The 18,871-nt window shown below is 39.9% G+C and overlaps 1 protein-coding gene across 5 annotated transcripts in view; it reads right to left on the bottom strand.

The window, feature by feature from the left end:
• Nucleotides 1–18,871, bottom strand: part of FGFR1 (fibroblast growth factor receptor 1) — a 131,846-nt gene that overhangs the window by 10,155 nt on the left and 102,820 nt on the right. For 2 of the 5 annotated variants that reach the window (XM_073622331.1, XM_073622336.1), the window contains 5 exons: nucleotides 15,848–15,998; nucleotides 7,013–7,215; nucleotides 3,026–3,171; nucleotides 2,799–2,920; nucleotides 1,298–1,408 (listed from right to left, as the gene is read on the bottom strand). In XM_073622331.1, coding sequence (XP_073478432.1) covers nucleotides 1,298–1,408; nucleotides 2,799–2,920; nucleotides 3,026–3,171; nucleotides 7,013–7,215; nucleotides 15,848–15,998 — 733 coding nt within the window. Of the gene's footprint in view, nucleotides 1–1,297; nucleotides 1,409–2,798; nucleotides 2,921–3,025; nucleotides 3,172–7,012; nucleotides 7,216–13,536; nucleotides 13,682–15,847; nucleotides 15,999–18,871 lie in introns of all 5 variants that reach the window. The other 3 variants (XM_073622333.1, XM_073622335.1, XM_073622332.1) reach the window with 3 other exon arrangements.

Below are 18,871 nucleotides of genomic sequence, written 5' to 3'. Positions count from 1 at the left end.
TTTTTTCTTTTTTATAATGAACATACACCACATACAAAAGGTATCAAGGTTCAGGGGCACATTACAATAGCATCATAGATTTTTACCATGACAAGCATATTACCAAACTGATATAACTTTATGTGAACTTATTAAGCACCCTTCATATTTAATCCACTAAAAAAAAAAAAAAACAAGAAAAACATCACCTCTTGTTAATTCTATAAACGTTAATACCCCATCCCACCCTTCAACCCCCCCCCCCCCCCCAGCCCTTTCTGTGTTACAGTGTAAGCAATTATATCTGTGCACCATTTCTATTTGTGTTATAAATAAATGTATTATGTTTATTTTATTTTACTCTCCTTTCGCTCTCTGCACTCCCCCCCTCCAGTCCTCTCTACTCCCCCTCATCCTACTATTCATCTACCCTTTAAGCCACCATCTCTACCAACCTGTTAACTGCCCATTTTATCTAACCATGGCTTCCACAACTTTAAAAATCTGTCGTAGTTCCTCCATTGCCTTAATCCATTCTTCAAGTGTCGGGGGTCTCACCGATTGCCAATTCTGGGCTATTATCTTTCTTGCTTGGAAAAGGCACCTTATCACTGCCGTTTTAATATTTCCAGTCGCAGTAATATTCCTCTATTTCCTCTGCTGCAGTTAACACTTACAGGTCTTGTCATGTTGCTCTTTCCTGTCTCTTGAGCACTGCAGCACAACTGACTGGCTCCTTGTGCGGCTTTTACCACTCCCAGTCTCTGCTCTGTTGTGCAGCAAACTGCAAGAGGCAGACACCAAGCTAAATGTAGGCACTTACACTGCTTGCATTAAAGAAACCCCAAAATACAAACTTAAATCTCCTTTACGTTGTGCCTTTTATACTGCAGCTCCCTGGAGACACTGGTGCACTGAAAAATACTGGCACAAGACTAATGAGCTTTATTAATGCAGGAAGACTTGTGTTTACCAGTGGTGATTCCCAACATATTATGGAGAGTCACCTGTACTACTACTGCCTTCCAATCTGTTCTACCATAAACACTAACATTCTTTCATGGAGGAGGAGAAAAGGAAATGGAGTCTATTGCAAAGAACTGAATGACAGAGATCAGGCAGTAGTGTGTTGATTGCAGGACATCTTTCTCTCGACAGTTCTCAACAATCTCTGCTAAAGCGGTTATTTCCCAAAGTAAAAATCAAAACAAATTGTATTTAAACATGGTTGTTGGGGTGAGGACAGAACACCACACAGAAGGATTTAACACAGTCTCATAATAAACATTTCCACTGTTATGACTGCACTGGGACTTACCATCCTGAGTACAGGCCCCAAGAAGATTGATGATATTTTTGTGCTTTCCAATCATTTTCATCATTTCCATTTCTGAAATTAGGTCAGACAAATCCTTCTCACTTGCATCAGCTGAAGCAAAAAAACACATTGCATGGTTATTAGTGGTTATATTTACAAGTATTAGGCTTAATGCACACTGGACGTTATAAAAAAAAGTCAGTAACGTTAGATGTAGCTGTAGAGTGAGTTTTTCAGCGTTTTTTTTTAGCTGTAGCTCTTTTATCAAAACTATACTCCCATAAATGCTTATGGCTCAAATACTCTGATAAATGCTGAATAGCCGCTTTAGGCGTCTTTAAGCTGTTTTCAGGTTTTTTTCAGCGTTAAGAGCGTTTTTACACCTGAAAAACGCCTATCAATACCCACTAGTTCTGGGTTTTTTCCAGATAGAAAACTCTGCCAAAAACTGCTTATAACAGTCCATGTGTGCATGGACACATAGGATAACATGCTGGGGAGTTTATTGACTGAAGCCAAAAACAGCAGCTGTAAAAACGTCTAGTGTGCATGAGGGCTTACAAATGGTATTACTTGTTTTAGCAAACAGTTATTGTATTCTCTCCATTCTTATCACTTCCTGTCCCAGCGGAGCTTACAAATCGCATGCCACCAGCCCTAACCCACAATCTAGGCCTAATTTAAATGTCAATGAACAAACAAGCATGTTATTGGAAGAATCTCACATATACCTAGAGAAGAAGCAGAAAACTTATACAGACAGTGCTTTGGAAGGATTTGAGCTCAGGACCTCAGTGCTGTGATGCAGTCATAGTAATCGCTGAGCCAGTGTGCATTGTGGCAAACGTTTCTGGTATATTTCTTGTAGTTTTTTTATCACTAGAAGATAAATGAGCAACCTATAGCCATTGAACTGGTGATGGCCCACTTGTCGCTTTTTAGATATGCCACCTCCTTTCATTATGCAGGATCCCTGCTACCACAGATATATCAATTCTCACTAAAGTCAGCCATAGATTCAAAACATGTATGGGCAGGCTGATCGTACCCAAGTCAATCAATACGTTGATCGATACCCATCGTTAAAGGCAAGAAAATCAAATCATCTATGGCCTGCCTAAGATTTTATTTGTGTGAACATCAGCTAATGTTCCATGCTTTTATAATGGTGCAATAAAGACCCATCCCCTCTGGTGAGGTTCAACCTACTTTATTCAGGTGTTTTGGCAGGTGTAGTAAAGCTCCCTGCTGCAACACGCATGAGGGGCAGTTTTATGAAAAAGGGATGGTATGTCAGCCATGTCATCACTTGTGCAGGAATTACCATTGTTATGTGCTGTCTTGGCTGTCTGTAGGGTTACACAAACTGAAATGGAACAACTGAAATACTGTTGCAGCTCTCAAAAGGGAGAATGTACACTTCTGGCCAAACATTACTTTACAAGGTGCAAAATAGGTCTTCAACTTTGTTAAACTCTTGATAAAAGATAAAACAACTTACATTTAAGCATTTTGACTGCAACTTTTGTGATCCTGTTTGGTTTCTCCTTGTCTAGCCCAATAGCCTCTGCCATAACTACTTGTCCAAAGCAGCCTTCTCCAAGTGGCTTCCCATGGACTAACCTATGTAAAAACATATTTGCGTTTGCAAAACATATGTGGATAGACAGAAAAAAGATTGAACAAAAGTTAAACAAAATGAAAGTGCAGTCATTTATGGTTCTTCACCTGTCCCTTGCTACTTCCCATCTGGGGTCTTCAGGAAGCTCATATTCAGATACACCAGCTAACATTGGTGTTCCACTTGAAGACAGTCGAGAAGGCCTAATCAATATTACTCCAGAATTCATTGAAGAGCTGGAATCTGCAGATACCTGTAATGGGGGAGACCAATAACAGCAGGTTACCTTATGTACAGAATAAACAAAGCAGCTGTAAATAATCAGATGTGTTCTAAAAAATGTAGGCCTGTCAATTGCTGAAAATACTTTAGGCCGTACAAATAATAATATAAGAACTGCCAAACCTTCCATTCTTAAGAAAAAAACAAAACTGTTATACAGTTGAAAAATGTTGACATTTTCCAACCATATGCATATACATGAAAAGGATGATATAGGATGATGCTCTATGATACTGTATATGCTCTGATGATGATGCTCTAAGAATATAAGAAAAAGAGGGTATGCCTGTTAAGGCCCCCCTTTTCCTTATGGGATCATGATGGCAGTAGCAGTTTCAAGGTCTCCCGCTGTATAAAACAGTGGGAGAGTCTGTGACATGCTATTCCAGTCAGCTGTTCTGGAACCTTCTGGAAAGTTAGGGTTACTCTGTCTTGATATGTCAGATGACCCCCTGGAATGTTCTTGAATTCCTGGGAGTATCCATAAAAATGGTAGACTTGTTGGGTCTGTAGCCAGTCGCCTGAGGAGGATCGTCCAGCGGAACTTTCCACCCCCCTGCCTTTGTCGCGGCTTTATTATGTGGTACGGTCCCTCTTTTTAAAGTTAAGAGGGGGCAGTGGTGTTAAATAAAATTGAAGTCTGATTGTTTATTCAGCTTGAGTCTTAGTAGCTGAGCTGTCTTCTTAAAGTTTGGTGTATAAAGTTATTCAATGCTGAGTTGAATTTATATGATCAATTGATATTTAATTTAATCTGTATGTAAACCAATAATACAAGCTGCGGCCAAATTTTATCCAATAAATATGTTGAATAAAAGAATCTGGTTATTTTGTGTTTTTCTTTATGCCCAGGCATTACTGCCTAGTGTCTACGATCCCATAAAAGCTCTTTGAATTTTAAAAGAACATTTCATATTTTGCCTCTTTAACATTGTGTAGCTTCACAGTGCACAATGCTTAGGCCAACGAGCAATTCCCTTTCCTACATACACAATTTACATCACAAAATAAATATGTTACATATCTTACACTTAAAAGTGCTTTTTTACTGTGTACTGGTGTGTAGGTGGCAGCAGCTCTGTGGGTACATCCATACGGAGAAACGGATGTGTTCACATCTAGCATTACTGCTACAATTATGTTTCTCTTAGAACAAATATTGGAAAAGCTGCAACGGTAAATAGCCCTGTGGTCAATAGGTCAGGTAGTGACACAGAGTTTGGGAATGAGTCAGAGATAAAAGTATTTACCTGGAGGTGTTGTGAAGGAAGTATGGACGGAAAGGGATTGTGCAAGAAGTTATTTTAAGCAACAGCTGAAAAAAGTGATTGTGCCAGAAGAGTATTGGGAAAGTAAAGCTACAAAAAGGGCAGATTTTGTTTAAGAAAGAACTATTGTGATTTGGAAAAACATTTGTTATTAGACCCTAAAGGCAAAGCGCAGTAACCATATCAACCATTTAGAAGTGATCTTTTATTGATATGACTTCTGTATGCTAACGGTCGAAGTACATCTTCATTGCTTCTTGCACTGCTGAACTTAATAAACCAGATAGTCATTAACTTGCCATGTACATATAACATTTTTGTTCAGCCCGCAGGCTGAATTAAAGAAATCTACAGATACCTATAGATTCCTTCATCCACGCTAAACGGCACGAAAGGACGAGTCTCCCGCTGTGGCTATTGTATTTTCACAGCCGGCCCAACTGGATGTCAAAATACCTAAACTGTACCTGCATCTGATAGGGTGCAGGTACGGTTCAACTGACAATTTACTGCTGGCTCCCTCGATTTTTCAGTCAAAGGCTGCTAACACAGGGCCACCCACAAAGTGAATTTTGGCTGATTTACCAGGAACTGGTCAAACTTTGCTCCATTCATGGCCAGCCTAAAACTCACAATTTATTTTCAGCTTTAACAGCAGCTAGTAGTAGTGCATGAGCCTGCCTGATTCTAAACAAACTTAACAAGTTGCTTTGGTAGAAGCTTACTTTACATACTGCAGTTTTGGTGAACCTAAATGAGATTGCACACACAAAGTGTATGGTCTGCTTTAGTCACATAACACTTAGGAGTCTATTTTTAAAACTTTTGACACAATATTTACCGTGTATAAGATTCCATTAGAAAAAGGAGTAAATCTTGGGTGAAAAATATTGATGTGTTTATTTGTTAAAATACATTTTCAAAATATAGAGGTTTCTGCAAAGAAGGGATGGGATACACACCTTGTCTGCTGCCCATCTCTGCAGTGTTGAAGAGAAAGCTCCCACTGAACATGCTGCAGATTCCAAACACTTCCAAAGTATTGGATACTTGATACATCCACTGGTACTGTGTCTTGTAGCGACACAGGAGGCAGCAGAAGAAACCAGAGCACATTGTGGAAGACCAGGTAATTGAAACTCCTAGTAGCATCTGTTTCTGGAGGATCTTCAGTGGCTGCTTTCTCTTCAATACTGCAGAGATGGACGGCAGGAGGGGAGAGTATCCCATGTATTCCTTGCAGGAGGATTTATTTTAGCAACAGAGTAATTTTAAAGTTTTTATTTAAAAAAATACTGGGGTTAATTTAATTAAAATGAGGATCAATGTAAAATCAGTTTGATTCAGTCTTTTCTTGACTATGGTATAGTTGATTTTGTTAAGCTGCAGTTTTTTTATTATGGAATTAGCCACTGCCATGAAAGTCCATTGGGTCAGCATTAGTATCAACAAGTTCCATTCATAAAATAGCAATGACCAGAAGCACAGAACTCAAAAATTATACAAAAAAAAGCCAAAACCACTTTCCTTTTCAATTATATTTTCAAGAGTTCTTCTTTATAAATTTTTATTTTATGGATTCATAAAATGAGTGAGTTAAACAGCTCAGTAGCTAAGTGGGTCAGGTTTATTGCTTGTAAATCACACCCAGGACATGATCTGCATGTAGAGTACGTGTTCTCTACACGTTTGCATAATTTAAAGAAAACAAATCAATACCCCTTCAAAACCCCATGCATAAATATTTTCTTTCCACCTTGGGCGCAGGCACAACTTCTAAGCCTATCTCCACTTAAACGTTCACCAAACAATATGGAGCAAACACCCACCTGGGACCCTCACTTACTAAAGCATTTCAACCAACCACGACATCAGAAAACAAGGATCCCAGGTGAGGAGATCAGACTTTCAAGTGAAATCAAGACATTTTAAACTGAAACTGGCCTGCAGTGTTTTCTCTTTTGTTTGGTGGTTTTCACAAGTTTGCCGTTGGTATAGGACAGTGGTCTCCAAACTGTTGCCCTTTACTTGCCTTTATCCAGCCCATGAGGCATTATTCTTGCCAATGAAACCAACGAGGCAGGATTGCTTCCACTGACACCAATGAAAGGGCATAGTTCCACTAACAAAAATGGGGCACTATTCCTCCCAGTGATACCAACTACTTCTCCCCCTAATACCAAAGATCAGCATTGTTTACTCCCACTGGGCACAGCCTGGCACCTTTGAAGTCTGAAGGACAGTAAACTGGCCCTTTCTTTAGAAAGTTTGGAGATCCCGGGTATAGGAGTTTTCTTCCACAACCCAAAGTTATGCAGGTAAGCTTACTCACAAACTAGACCCAGCATTCTATGTGCAAGTCCATATGACTGCAGTAGCAATACTAGACTGTAAACTCCCCTGTTATAAGAACTGATATAAATAGTCTATGTCCTCTGCAAAGCGCTGTGAACTTAGTTTCACCATGCTAAACTTAGTATGTTGCAACTATCAGAACTGATCTATGTGTGGTGTGTAAGGCATGTAAACCCCCTATATACTTTCTGTTACCTGTCTGCGCAGTGGAATGCTTTTGGCCAGCTTGTGGACAGCCAGCTGGCTGTTGAAGTCAGACTTCTTGGAAGGATGCTTCATCTTGAAGATAATGATGGTCACAAACATGGCAGACACGATGGCAGCTCCCGTGCAGTAAATGATAATCTCAAGGTGTAGTGAGGAGGTCATGTGTGCCGGTTTCTCATCCACAGCTGTGCCCATGTACATGAGAGAGTTATTGTTATAAAAGCGCAATCAATACATTTGTATAAATGTGTTCTGAATTACTTATGGTTAAAAATGTGGCCATGCATAAACTTGTAACCAAGCTGTAAATACTGTTCACAGCTCCTTATCCACAAAGCCTTAAATCATTTAGAGTAAGGGGGCAGTGAGAAATATGTAATAGTACTAGAGAGCTAATACAGAGACACGTGACCCTATTTAAAGTGTATAGATTATAAAATGTTTTATTTATTAGTTTGAAGCTGAACTCTGAGCACGCAAAAAAAAAAAAAAAAAAAACCCACAATAAATACATTGGACCTTGTTGTAACTATAGGTAACCTATGCATTTATACTGCTCCTTGAGTAACAGAAAATACTAGTAATACAAACTGCAATTTACGATTATGGCTGAACTACCAATTTAAAATGCAGCACACCTCTCATGAGAGAACTAGACAGAGGGGCAGTCATTGCTGGCATCTTTATAAAAATGCTAGTTGTATTGCCGTCTCTGACTAATACTTGTAAGCAGCAAACCCAAAAAGCCATTCTGGAAACACACCGTATGGTCATCATTTTGTGGATACTAAACTATCACACTTATAGGAGCTAGTTGGGCAAGCCATTTAAAAACCAGTCAATTATATGGAAATGGAAACAGCCAACATAGTTCCATCATGACAGGTGTACTTTAAAGTAACTTATTTTGCCTTGAGCTAAGACAAATGAATGTATTACAGATACACACGAGTAAAAAAAAAAAAAAAAAAAAAACACAAACACTAAAATTTAAGCATACATGTACAACAAAAGCAAAAACAAAATGAAGATGGACAGAAAATACAATATATGGCAGAACAATAGAGAAAAGATAGATGCCATATCCGCAAGATGGATAGAAAAGAAAGAAAATCCCATCAACATTTTGGTACTTCCAGTGTCTGTTTGGGTTAATAAAGCCAACTTGTGTAGTTTAATTTATTGTAAACCGGCTCCATTGACCTCTTCGGCACAAATACATGCACATTGTTGTAATATTAACAAACAGAACTGGCTTTATAACCCTCCTAAACACTGGAGCACTGACAAAACACATGCATTTCATATGAGCCAAAAGGACAACAGACTAGGGGACATTTCAAAGTGAAACATTATTAATCTGTAACTTTCAGAGCAATCCTCCAGCTGTGAGTAAAGGCAGGACAATACAGGTCACAAGGGCCCATTAAACGCTCTATTTACCAAGTTGTAAATAAATCAGACAATTTGTTCACACTGAAGTTAAAACGCATAGTATCTACTAGTGCGATAATATAAGGAGCTGTAAACTCAACACACTCTACTTGTACTCCAAATACTGCCTGGTTGCGGCCATTCTGACATATAAATTAGATATTTTACCCTGTTTATAAGTGAAGATTTTGATTTAGGATTTACAGTATAATTGTTCCGTACTAAACAAAATCATTAAAAATGATCTAATTTTCCCTTTTATGTATAGTTAATATACTGTATATATTTAAGGTTAACTAATATTAACAGCACAGAAGCAGCATTTTTGCAGCATTGGTCTTTTTGTCCAGCTGACATTAGACAAACAGACCTGGCTCACAATTAGTGTTCCAATTCATCTCAAAGATGTTTATTAGGATTGGCGTAGGTCTACATACTTTTCGCCATACATTGTACTGTAATGCAGGCATGTACTGGCCATCGGACTACCGGGAGTATCCCGATGGGCTGATGGCTCAGTGGGCTGGTTTCAGTGACAGCCAGTGGTGTTGCTAGGGGGTGGCTTTTGAGGCTATAGCCCTGATTCTGGGACCCATAGCCCCGAGTCCCAGGTGTCCCCAACCACTACCGGGCTGTGGCCACTCTGCAGCTATGCGGCAGACCGCATGGGAGAGCGGGCAGACAGCACCGCCCGCCCTGCATCACCGCTGTTCCGCCCTCACTGTGTAGGCACAGGCAGCAGAGAGATTACATTATCCCTCACTGCCCGCCCTCTCTCTGGGGACCCCGATGTAGGTGGGGGAGGCTCTCTGGGGACACCGATGTAGGTGGGGGAGGCTCTCTGGGGACACCGATGCAAGGAAAGGATCTCTGGGGACCCTGATGTAAGGGGGAGGCTTGTTTTGCACAATTGCATATAGTTTATATACTGTTTTTGTGCGTGTTTGCAAAATTAAAGTGGGCCAGTCTAGATGAAGTCCAGTGCCAAATTTTTGCCCCAGTCCAGCCCTGCTGTAATGTAAAGCCCCGTACACACAGGCAGAATGTCAGGAGCGATTTGATGGTACGAAAAACACCGGCTGACATTCAGCCCGTGTGTATGTTGGTCTGTCGGACGTGCATGCTGGAAAAAAAAAGCAGTCGACGACTCCCGATCAGCGCTCTCAGCCAATGGCTGATCGAAGTGTTCTGGCGGAGGGGCCGTCCACCTGTCAGAAGACAACAGCTCAGCGGGGGAAATCGCTGGACTAAACTCACATTGTTAGTGCAGTGGCTCCCGACCTGAGCTGTCATTTTTTTCGCACCAGAAAAAAATGGTAGTGTGTACCAGGCTTAAGGCAGATGTAAAACAGATTCATGAAATTTGAGCTGGGCACATATTTATAGTGTTTTCTTATCCCTCTCCAAAGCAGGCTTTCTCCTGCTCCGTAGCTCTGTTATCAGCCCGATTCTGACAAGTTCTCCGACACAGGAGAGAAAAGCAGCTTAAAGTTTGTGTCGTAGGAAGTTTCTATAAATAGAGTAGCAGACAGCTTGCCTTCTCACAGCAAAGCTCTGCACATTCCTTCCTTCCGTTGCCAATGTGGAGTGGGGGTGTGTGCCTTTCCTCCAATCAACTGTCTTGGCTGTATGCCCAGACTTCACACTCAGTGCTGAACAGGAAGAAAAAAATCTATCACAATGTGCACTTTCCAAAGAATGCATAAAGCTGAAGACAGCAGATATACACATAAAACTTATGTAGGGAGATTTGTTTCATCCCTGTGTATAATCTGAGGCTGTTCACTTCACTGGGTATATGTGAGGTTTTACATCCACTTTAAGTCTTCAAAATCAACACTAAATATATTCAGCCCAAAAAAAGCATCATCTGTATTTTTTAGGCTTTGCCACAGTACAACTCATTTATCAATCGTGCTGGCATTTTCTTTTAGGAAATAAAAGTAGGTGGAATGACTTCCAGAAAAAAAATGTTATATTATTCTGCCTATACTTCAGTCTAATTTATGTTTAGAGGGGGCTAACCCACATAAAAACAAAACTTGCAAAATTAGAAAATTTGATTTTAATCAGAAATGTGTCTCAAGGCAACACAGGAGCCTTCAGCTGATATGAGAATGGGAATTAAACTCAACTTTTCATAAAGCAACTCTTCCTAGAAATGGTTTAATTATTTCCCCTTGGACTGTGTAATAAACACATCTAAAAGAATATAAGCAATCAACCTAGTATCAAGAACAAAAAGCGGTTTTATTACCGATACAGATGAGTAGTGAGAGTTGTTAAAGGGGATTTTAATACTTATTTCCTTTCCTCTATTAGCAATGTACGGTAGATGGAATCTTAAACACCTGAAAACCACATTTTGTGGGATAGATGGGGTTACATGTTAGGATAGTGTTAAGGGTAATAAGAATTAGGTTAAGACCCCTTTCACACTGAAGTGCTTTACAGGCACCACAGCGCTAAAAAAAAAAATAGTGATTTCTGATAATAATCCCGGCTTTACACTGCTGGTCCCCAACATGGTGGTCCCTGGCATGGTGGTCTCCGACAAGCGGCACTGGTGGTCCCCAACATGGTGGTCCCCAACTTGCCACACTGATGGTCCCTGACATGGTGATCACTGACAAGCGGCACTGGTGGCTGCGACACTGGTGGTCCCTGACAAGCGACACTGTTTTGCATTTATATTAAATGCATTAACCACTTCTGGACCGGCTCACGACGATATACGTCGGCACTTTGAAGCTACCATAACCCTGGTATCCTCTTCTTCAGTGAGCGGTCCAGTTTCAGATAAGTGGTCTCAGCAGCAGATTTGCCATGAGATAACTTTTATCGTGGGCGGGAGAGGGGCTCCCCTCTCCTACAACTCTCTGGTGCCCTCCGCCGCTTACCGTAGCCGCTGGTAGAAGCGGAGGTGATCAGATCCTTCTCTGTTAGGTATGGAGATGAGTGAGGGGAAGATGGCTCCCACCTATCTCAATACCATTGCAGGGCGGAAGTGCAGAAGCGAACGCATATGTGCGCAAATACGGTGTGAAAGAAAGTATTGCAACAATCGTCATTTTATTCTCTAGGGTGTTGAAAAAAAAAAAAAAAAAAAAGGATGTTTGGAGGTTCTAAGTAATTTTCAAGCAAAAAAAAACAGTTTTTAACTTGTAAAACACCAAATCTCAGAAAGAGGCTCGGTCCTTAAGGCTCCATTCACACTAGCGCGTTTTTTGATGCATTTTGCATGAAGAATTTTTTAACATGGGTTCCTATGGAATATGTTCACATCAATGCCTTTTTGTACCTCTGCGTTTTTGGAAAGGGTCAGGGACTTTTTTTCACGCAAAATGCAGCGTTTTGCATGTAATAGAATTCAATGGACCAGCATCAAAAACGCAAGTGTAGCACTTTTGCAGCGTTTGATGCGTGTTTTTTTTTTTTTTTTTTTTTTTTTAAGACTGTATACAGTCTTAAAAAAACTAAAAAAAAAAAAAAATAAATAAAAAAAAAAAAAGCAAAACGCGTCAAAACGCTGCTCAAAAATGTGGCAAGCATCACAAAAAAAAAAACTCCAAAAAACGCTCAAAAGCAACATGCATAGATGTGAATCGAGCCTCAGTGGTTAAATGTATTAAATGTATTAAATTAATATTATTATAATATGCATTTATATTAAAATGCTTTGCATTTATAAGGCTGTAACCTATCATACTGTGTGTTATGTATGGCTTACTGGCTGCAGAATGAGGGGTGTGATTTGTGTTGAAGTAGGAGAGTTCACGTTTTCATGTACAAGCCTAGTGTACCTCCCACATTCATTCCCATCCCCAGGATTCATGGGGAATGTAGTCTGATTATAGTTAGTGAGAGAGAGAGAGAGAGAAGAGGATATGATGCAATCACTGTTCTAAGAGATCCTCCCTGCCAGAAAAGATGATGCATTTTTTGAATCAAAGAGCTGATTTCCTGAAAATTCAATCAGTCATATCTCTTAAAGGATAAGAAATTTCACAAATGTAATAACTGTTTAGTATTTTGTGTGGGGGGTGTACTAATTTTTTTTTTTTTTAAATCCTGGAGTGCTGCTTTAAGGCTTCATGTACACCATGCCTACATTTACCGTTTTACATTTTCCCGCAGCCAGAGGTCAAAACGTTCCTATCCTGAATGCGATTCTTCTGCGTTCAGAAGAGAGGTTGAACCTCACCTAACTGCAGCAGCTCCTAAACTCTGCTAAAAGCTAGTGTATACATGGACACATTGGCTTTTATGGAGTTGAGTTTGGGAGCTTTGGCAAAAAAAATGCCAAAAGCTCCTAAACTCACGTTTATGAGCTGCTAGTATACATGAAGTCTTAGTCTGTTAAGGAATCAAAGTTGATAAAATGAGGGAAGGAAAGGGCAAATAACAGGAACATATTAAAACGGATAGGGGTAAGTACACAGGACATGAAAGATGCAGACGGGAAACTGGAGAGGACATGGAATGACAGAGGTAACTTGGGACTTGATAGTTCTCTGGATAGGAAACCTTTCCTATAGCAAATTTCTTGTCTAGAAAAATGAGCATTGTTTTGTATGTCCCATTTTTACTCAATGAGAACTATTTAACAGTTGTCAAAATATTCTAGATGAGTGATGCTCAACTTAACAGAGCTCCAAAAGTGTACATTTATCAGTGTTGTTTATGGACCATAATCTTCACCACACAAACATAAATATATATATATATATATATATATATATATATATATATATATATATATATATATATATATATATATATATTTATTAACCGTAGTTGTGTCCTTAAGAGGGAATTATGAGAAACCTCACACTTCTGTTAATTTGTTTTAAATCCTCCCAGCTGGGGGAAGAGCAGTTACAGAAAATAGTACTTCATTTTAAAACCATTTCTTCTCTTAGTCATTTCTTTGTAGAAATCATTGCAAAATTATAGCACACATTGCAGTCTAGTTTAACTAAAAGAGTATTTTTGCATTGAAAGATGGTACCTTTTGACTCAGAAATGCATGTAACATTTAAGAGGAGAGGACAGAATAGAACCATATATACCTTCAAGAACGGTCAACCATGCAGAATGGTGAGAGAGCCCAATGGAGTTAGCGGCCAGGCAGGTATACTGGCCAGCATCCTCAAAAGTGACATTCGTCAGGTGGAGAACCTCCATCTCCTTGTCGGTGGTGTTGACTCCTGCAGTCTACAGAGAACAGCATCGAAGAAGGGAAGGGGGGAGATGGACAAGCGAAATGCCATGAGAACCAGAAGAGGTGTGGGCAGGTATTGTCCTGGAACCAGATGGTGCCAAGGACAAAGAAAAGAAACCACTGGAAGAAATCTTGTTAGAAGATTTAAGGAATACATATACCCTTAAGCCTGGCCTAAAGAGAAGCTAACTCAAGTTAAACCCGTCACCAAAATTGAGACCTCCTGCCCACTCATAACATGCTGGAGATTAAACACATGGAAAAATGAAACCCAAGCATTATGGCCTTGTTCATTTCTGAAAAACAGGATGATAGAGAAAGCAAAGAAAAGGGTAAGTCTGCATCTCAACTAAGAATGTGTAGTATTCCATGCCATTAAGATCTTTGTTATACACAAATGCAACTATTGGAAAAATTTAGAGGAGCCTTATGAATTTTGAAAACCTACGTTTATTAAGATCTCACTCTAGCAATGTTATTGTAGATTAGAATAGGTTAATAGAGTTACTAGAGCTAACTCTAGTAGAAAAAAAAAGAAATCACAGGCGATAAAACTATACAGAATTTGTAAGCCAGTTAAGAGAAATTTAGTAGTAGGGTGCTCCTAAAACCCACGCTTGTGTTATAGGTGGGATGGAATGTGAAAATGTAGTTTATTTAATATTTTCTACAGTTTTGGGAGCCCCAACAAGCAGTAATTTTTTCCATAAAATGCTCTTCACCTAGGATGCTTGAGTTTACTTTTTCTGATAGAAATGCCTCTAGAAGTGTCATAATCCCTATTGTCAGTGCTTTGGCAACCCGATTCCTGGGCTTGAAGTGTGGGGGAGTGGAATAGGGTTAGAACCAGATTTTGTTGGGTCTGTTCCTGCTGGGGAAATTCACATACACTATTTGTGCTGGTGACCGCTGTCACTTGGACTAAAAATGTGGAAAATATTAAAATTTGTTGCCACCACCAAAAAAGGAATAGGTGCAATTGTCCAATAGGAACACTTGGGTTGGTAATGACTAAGAAGGGATTTCCCTTAGGCAGGCCATACAGGATTTATTTTTTTTTTCATTCGTGCAGTGAGTTGAACGAAAAAAAAAAAAAAAAAATTCCCTCATCCTTAAATTCAGTGTGGATAAGGGAATCACTCCCATTGCGCTATTGTATTCTGCTGGCAGGCAAGGCTATTGCCGGCTATAGCTTGCAGCATTGATCGCTTAGGAAGAACCCAACAGGCTAGTTTTACACAAGTTGATCGACTTGTGTACAACCAGCTAGACCATACATTGATTGAATTTTGGCTGGTCCCTACTGAACTGGACGGACTAATTTCGATCCATGTATGACTGGCTTTACTTTGGGGAGATTTTCTTTTACTTCCTTTTGTCTCTACAGGACAATAAGGCAAGATAGTTCTCTGCCATAAGACAAAATCTATGCAGGGAATTTAACCATCAGCTACTCAATCCAAAATATTTATTTTCAAATCTTAATGTGTTAGGGCATGATCAGGGAGTTTATGACCTCTAAGTCACAATTTGGAACAAAAAGTAAATTTAAGGACATTGTTCAGACACCATAATTTTGCAGCATGAAATAAAATTACACTACTTCCTCTCACAGCCATTTTGGATCATCTGCACTGACTGATATGACAGTAGTCCATTCCAAGAACCAAGGAAGACAGCCAAGCCCTTCAAACTTTCTGAAAAGCTGTTCATTCTGGAACAGAACATGTTTTCCACTCTTGATAGTCAGAGACCTATTTAATTTCCAGATGGACTGTTACGATGTGTATAATTTCTAGATTCCAGCAGTAACAGGAAGTAGTGTCATAGTAAAGATTAAAGTATCTTTCTGCAGGAAGGCATTACATATAATTAAAAAGTTTTTTTTCCCTCCAGAAGGGGTCCTGGAAGCAGCTGAGCAAAGTATACAGTTATTAAGAGTTCAGAACACAGACAGGAGAGTAAGAGAGAAAGAAAGATTGCTGAAACTAAACCAGGCCACACGCAAAAGTATTTTTCCATGGAAATAAAGCAGACAAAAAAAAAAGGGGGTAGATGTACAATATGCCCACCAACTGGTTTTTGGAGAGCAATTGTCCCAAAGGCCTAGTTTATTTGACTTAATTTAGCTCAGGAGGTGCCACCAAATTTTTTTTTACCTTGAGTCATGGGTCTGGTGACGGTAAGCCACGCAGACTGATTGGCCTCACCAATATAATTGGACACTTTACATATGTACTCCCCACTCTCTGCCTCTGTCACATTGTACAGGGTCAAAACTTCTGCGTCTGAGCTATAAATCCCAGAGTGCTGAAATAAACCGAATACATCAGGGTGTCAACACAGCAACAAACACAGAGCTGATATTTCCCACAAACCAAGAGCCAGATTTACTAAAAAGTCACCTGTGCCACACTTCTAAGTTGCCTATTATTCCCAGCATTAGTTGGATACTTGCAAGCTACTGAATGTATGCATCTGCTTTTGGCTTTTTAATTTTACATAAATATAGTAACAGTAGGCAATATGCTGGCACCTGGAAGAGTGGAGAACATGTCTTCAATGCTCCTACTTGTCTGATGCAATAGAATTTTTGAATATAAGTAAATTGCATAGTTCAGGCACTTGTATCAGAGGCCTCCTTCACACGGGTATCTGCCAGCAGATTCTTGTTGGCAGAGAACAGCTTCGTGCACACACTGTATGCAGAATGGAACGGTGTGGTCACTGTATAAATGAATGGCTGGCACCACCACGGTTCACATCCAAGCAGTCACATGCAAACAGAGCTCTTGACCAGCACCGGACACAGACAGTTTGGTTTATGGACAGTATTTCTGGCCACGGCTAATCGGCCATAGCGTAGCATGCTGCTGCATACAGAGGCAGTGTTTAGCTTTTTCTTTTAAAAATTCAAATACAGCCTTTAAAAGGGTTTTCCACAGTAAATTAGAAAGTGTACCTATATTGGATTATCAAACACAAAGAAAAGTGGGATCACAGACTGTTTTTTCTGCAGCTCAACTGCAGGCAAGAGATGGGACTGAAAATTATCAAAGCAAATATAATAAAATTCATTAGGCATTATTACTGTAAATCCATGTCAACTAACAGAAAAAAAAATATTCCAGCCAGTCCAGAAAGGACAGACGAGGTCACTGCATATGAGCTGACTGTCTGTATAAAGGCATCACCTGTCAGACCGATCAGGAAGCAACTTAGATTACAGTTTTTTCATGCTGATTTCTGCTGTATGCCATAGGCATTTTATTGTGGTTTACCTAGGTGCAAGAGATTGTGCACTGTTGAAGGTGAGTGTGTTTTAACGTTTTTTAAAAAAAATAAAACACTATGTGGTAGGTCTCTGCTTGTATGGAGTAATTGTGAGGAAGTGGAAAGATCTAAGATACCTGAACCTCAGGAAGGGTGTGCAAGTAATTTCTTAAAGTTGTTGTAACCCTTCTTTTTAAAAAAAACAAAACAAAAAAAAAAAAAAAACAACAAACATGCCTATATTTACCTGCTTTGTGCAATAGTTTTGCACAGAGCAGCCCTGATCCTCTTCTTCTGGGGTCCCCCGCCAGCGCTCCAAGCCCCTCCTCTTAATCTGGTTCCCCTACGGAAAGCCGCTTTCCATAGGGGCACCCATGTGGGCTCGTTCCTGAGATCTGCTGCTGCATCCATTGACACAGACAGCAGCACAGACCACCCCCTGCTCCAGGGTCACAGGATTTGATTGACAGTAGCAGGAGCCCATGGCTCGTGCTGTTATCAATCTGTCCAATGAGGAGAGAGACATCGGCTGGAGTCGCTGCGCTTTTGCACATCGCTGGATTGGATCGGGCTCAAGAAAAAAAAAGGAGGATCTGGGGGGGAGAGCTGCAGCACAGAAAGTTTTTCACCTTAATGTATAGAATGCAGAGAAGGCTTTACAACTCCTTTAAAGCTAATCTTCATGTTTCCCGAGACTTTAAATAGCTTGTTTGGACCAAGCTTGTCCAAATGAACTATTTCTTTCACTAAGTGCTTCGGATACATACAGCACACAGTGCTAGGTTCCGGGTTTGAGACAGAGACTTCCAGTCTCACAAACAGAACAAAATAGGAGTCGGTGGGAGTCTCTTGTCTCAGCTTGAAGGCTGGAACCAGCACTGTGTGCTGTATGTAGCATGCAGGACATAGTGTGCTTAGATCAGTGGTTCTCAACTCCTGTCCTCAGGACCCACTAACAGGCCAGATTATAAGTATTACCTTGGGGAGATGCAGACTAGAATACTACAATCACTGAGCAGCAAATGATATCACCTGTGATGTATTTCAGTTATCCTGCAAACCTGGCCTGTTAGTGGGTCCTGAGGACAGGAGTTGAGAACCACTGGCTTAGAGCTAGTGTAGCATTTGGTAAAGGAAATAGCTTGGACCAGCTTAAAATGACAGGCAACATGGAGATCAGCTTTAGGTGGTAGCACATCTTGACTGAGGTGGAGGAGGAGTGGTGTGAATCACTGGGGGGAGCTGCATTCTGAAGGCTTTTTACCTTCATGCATAGAATGCATGAAGATAAAAAGCCTTCAGCCTTTAGAACCAATTTAATTGAGATAACAGCGCTTGAGTTTAAGAACACAGTTGTCTACAGGACTGGTCACACCTACTTACACACCAGGTTAGGTCCCTACATGAAGCGTAACTGCAGGCATCCAATCTAATACAGGGCTCCAATACTTTATAACAGCCACATTTTCTAGCTGCCATATTCCCGTTCCAAATTCTTCATTACAGGAGCTTTAGATAAATGTTGCAATCAGACACTTTTGTACATTTTAATAAATCTGGTCTTGGGTATCCCAAAATTTCATAAGACATAATAATTTACAGAGTACATAAACCTCTTACTTACATTTAAAATTCAAGCTGGACACATGTATTAACAACAGTTTCTCAAAACAGAATCCAATATTTAAAAGGGATGCTTACCAGGTAATGAGCATTTATGAAATCTGATTACTCTGCTCACAATATCTGTAGCGGCTACCTGGTAGGTTATCCAAAACGGATAACAATTTATTTATGAAACAATACCTTTTTTTTTTTTTTTACACTCTGTGGGCAACCTAGTTATTTAAGCAGCATTCATACTAAAAGGACATTGAACACATATGAATCATTGATTTAAAGCGGTATTA

Source organism: Aquarana catesbeiana, linkage group LG03 (genome assembly GCF_042186555.1).
Source record: "Aquarana catesbeiana isolate 2022-GZ linkage group LG03, ASM4218655v1, whole genome shotgun sequence".
Lineage (NCBI taxonomy): Eukaryota > Metazoa > Chordata > Amphibia > Anura > Ranidae > Aquarana > Aquarana catesbeiana.
Note: the sequence above shows the minus strand (reverse complement) of the source record. Positions and strands in the feature narration are given on the sequence as shown.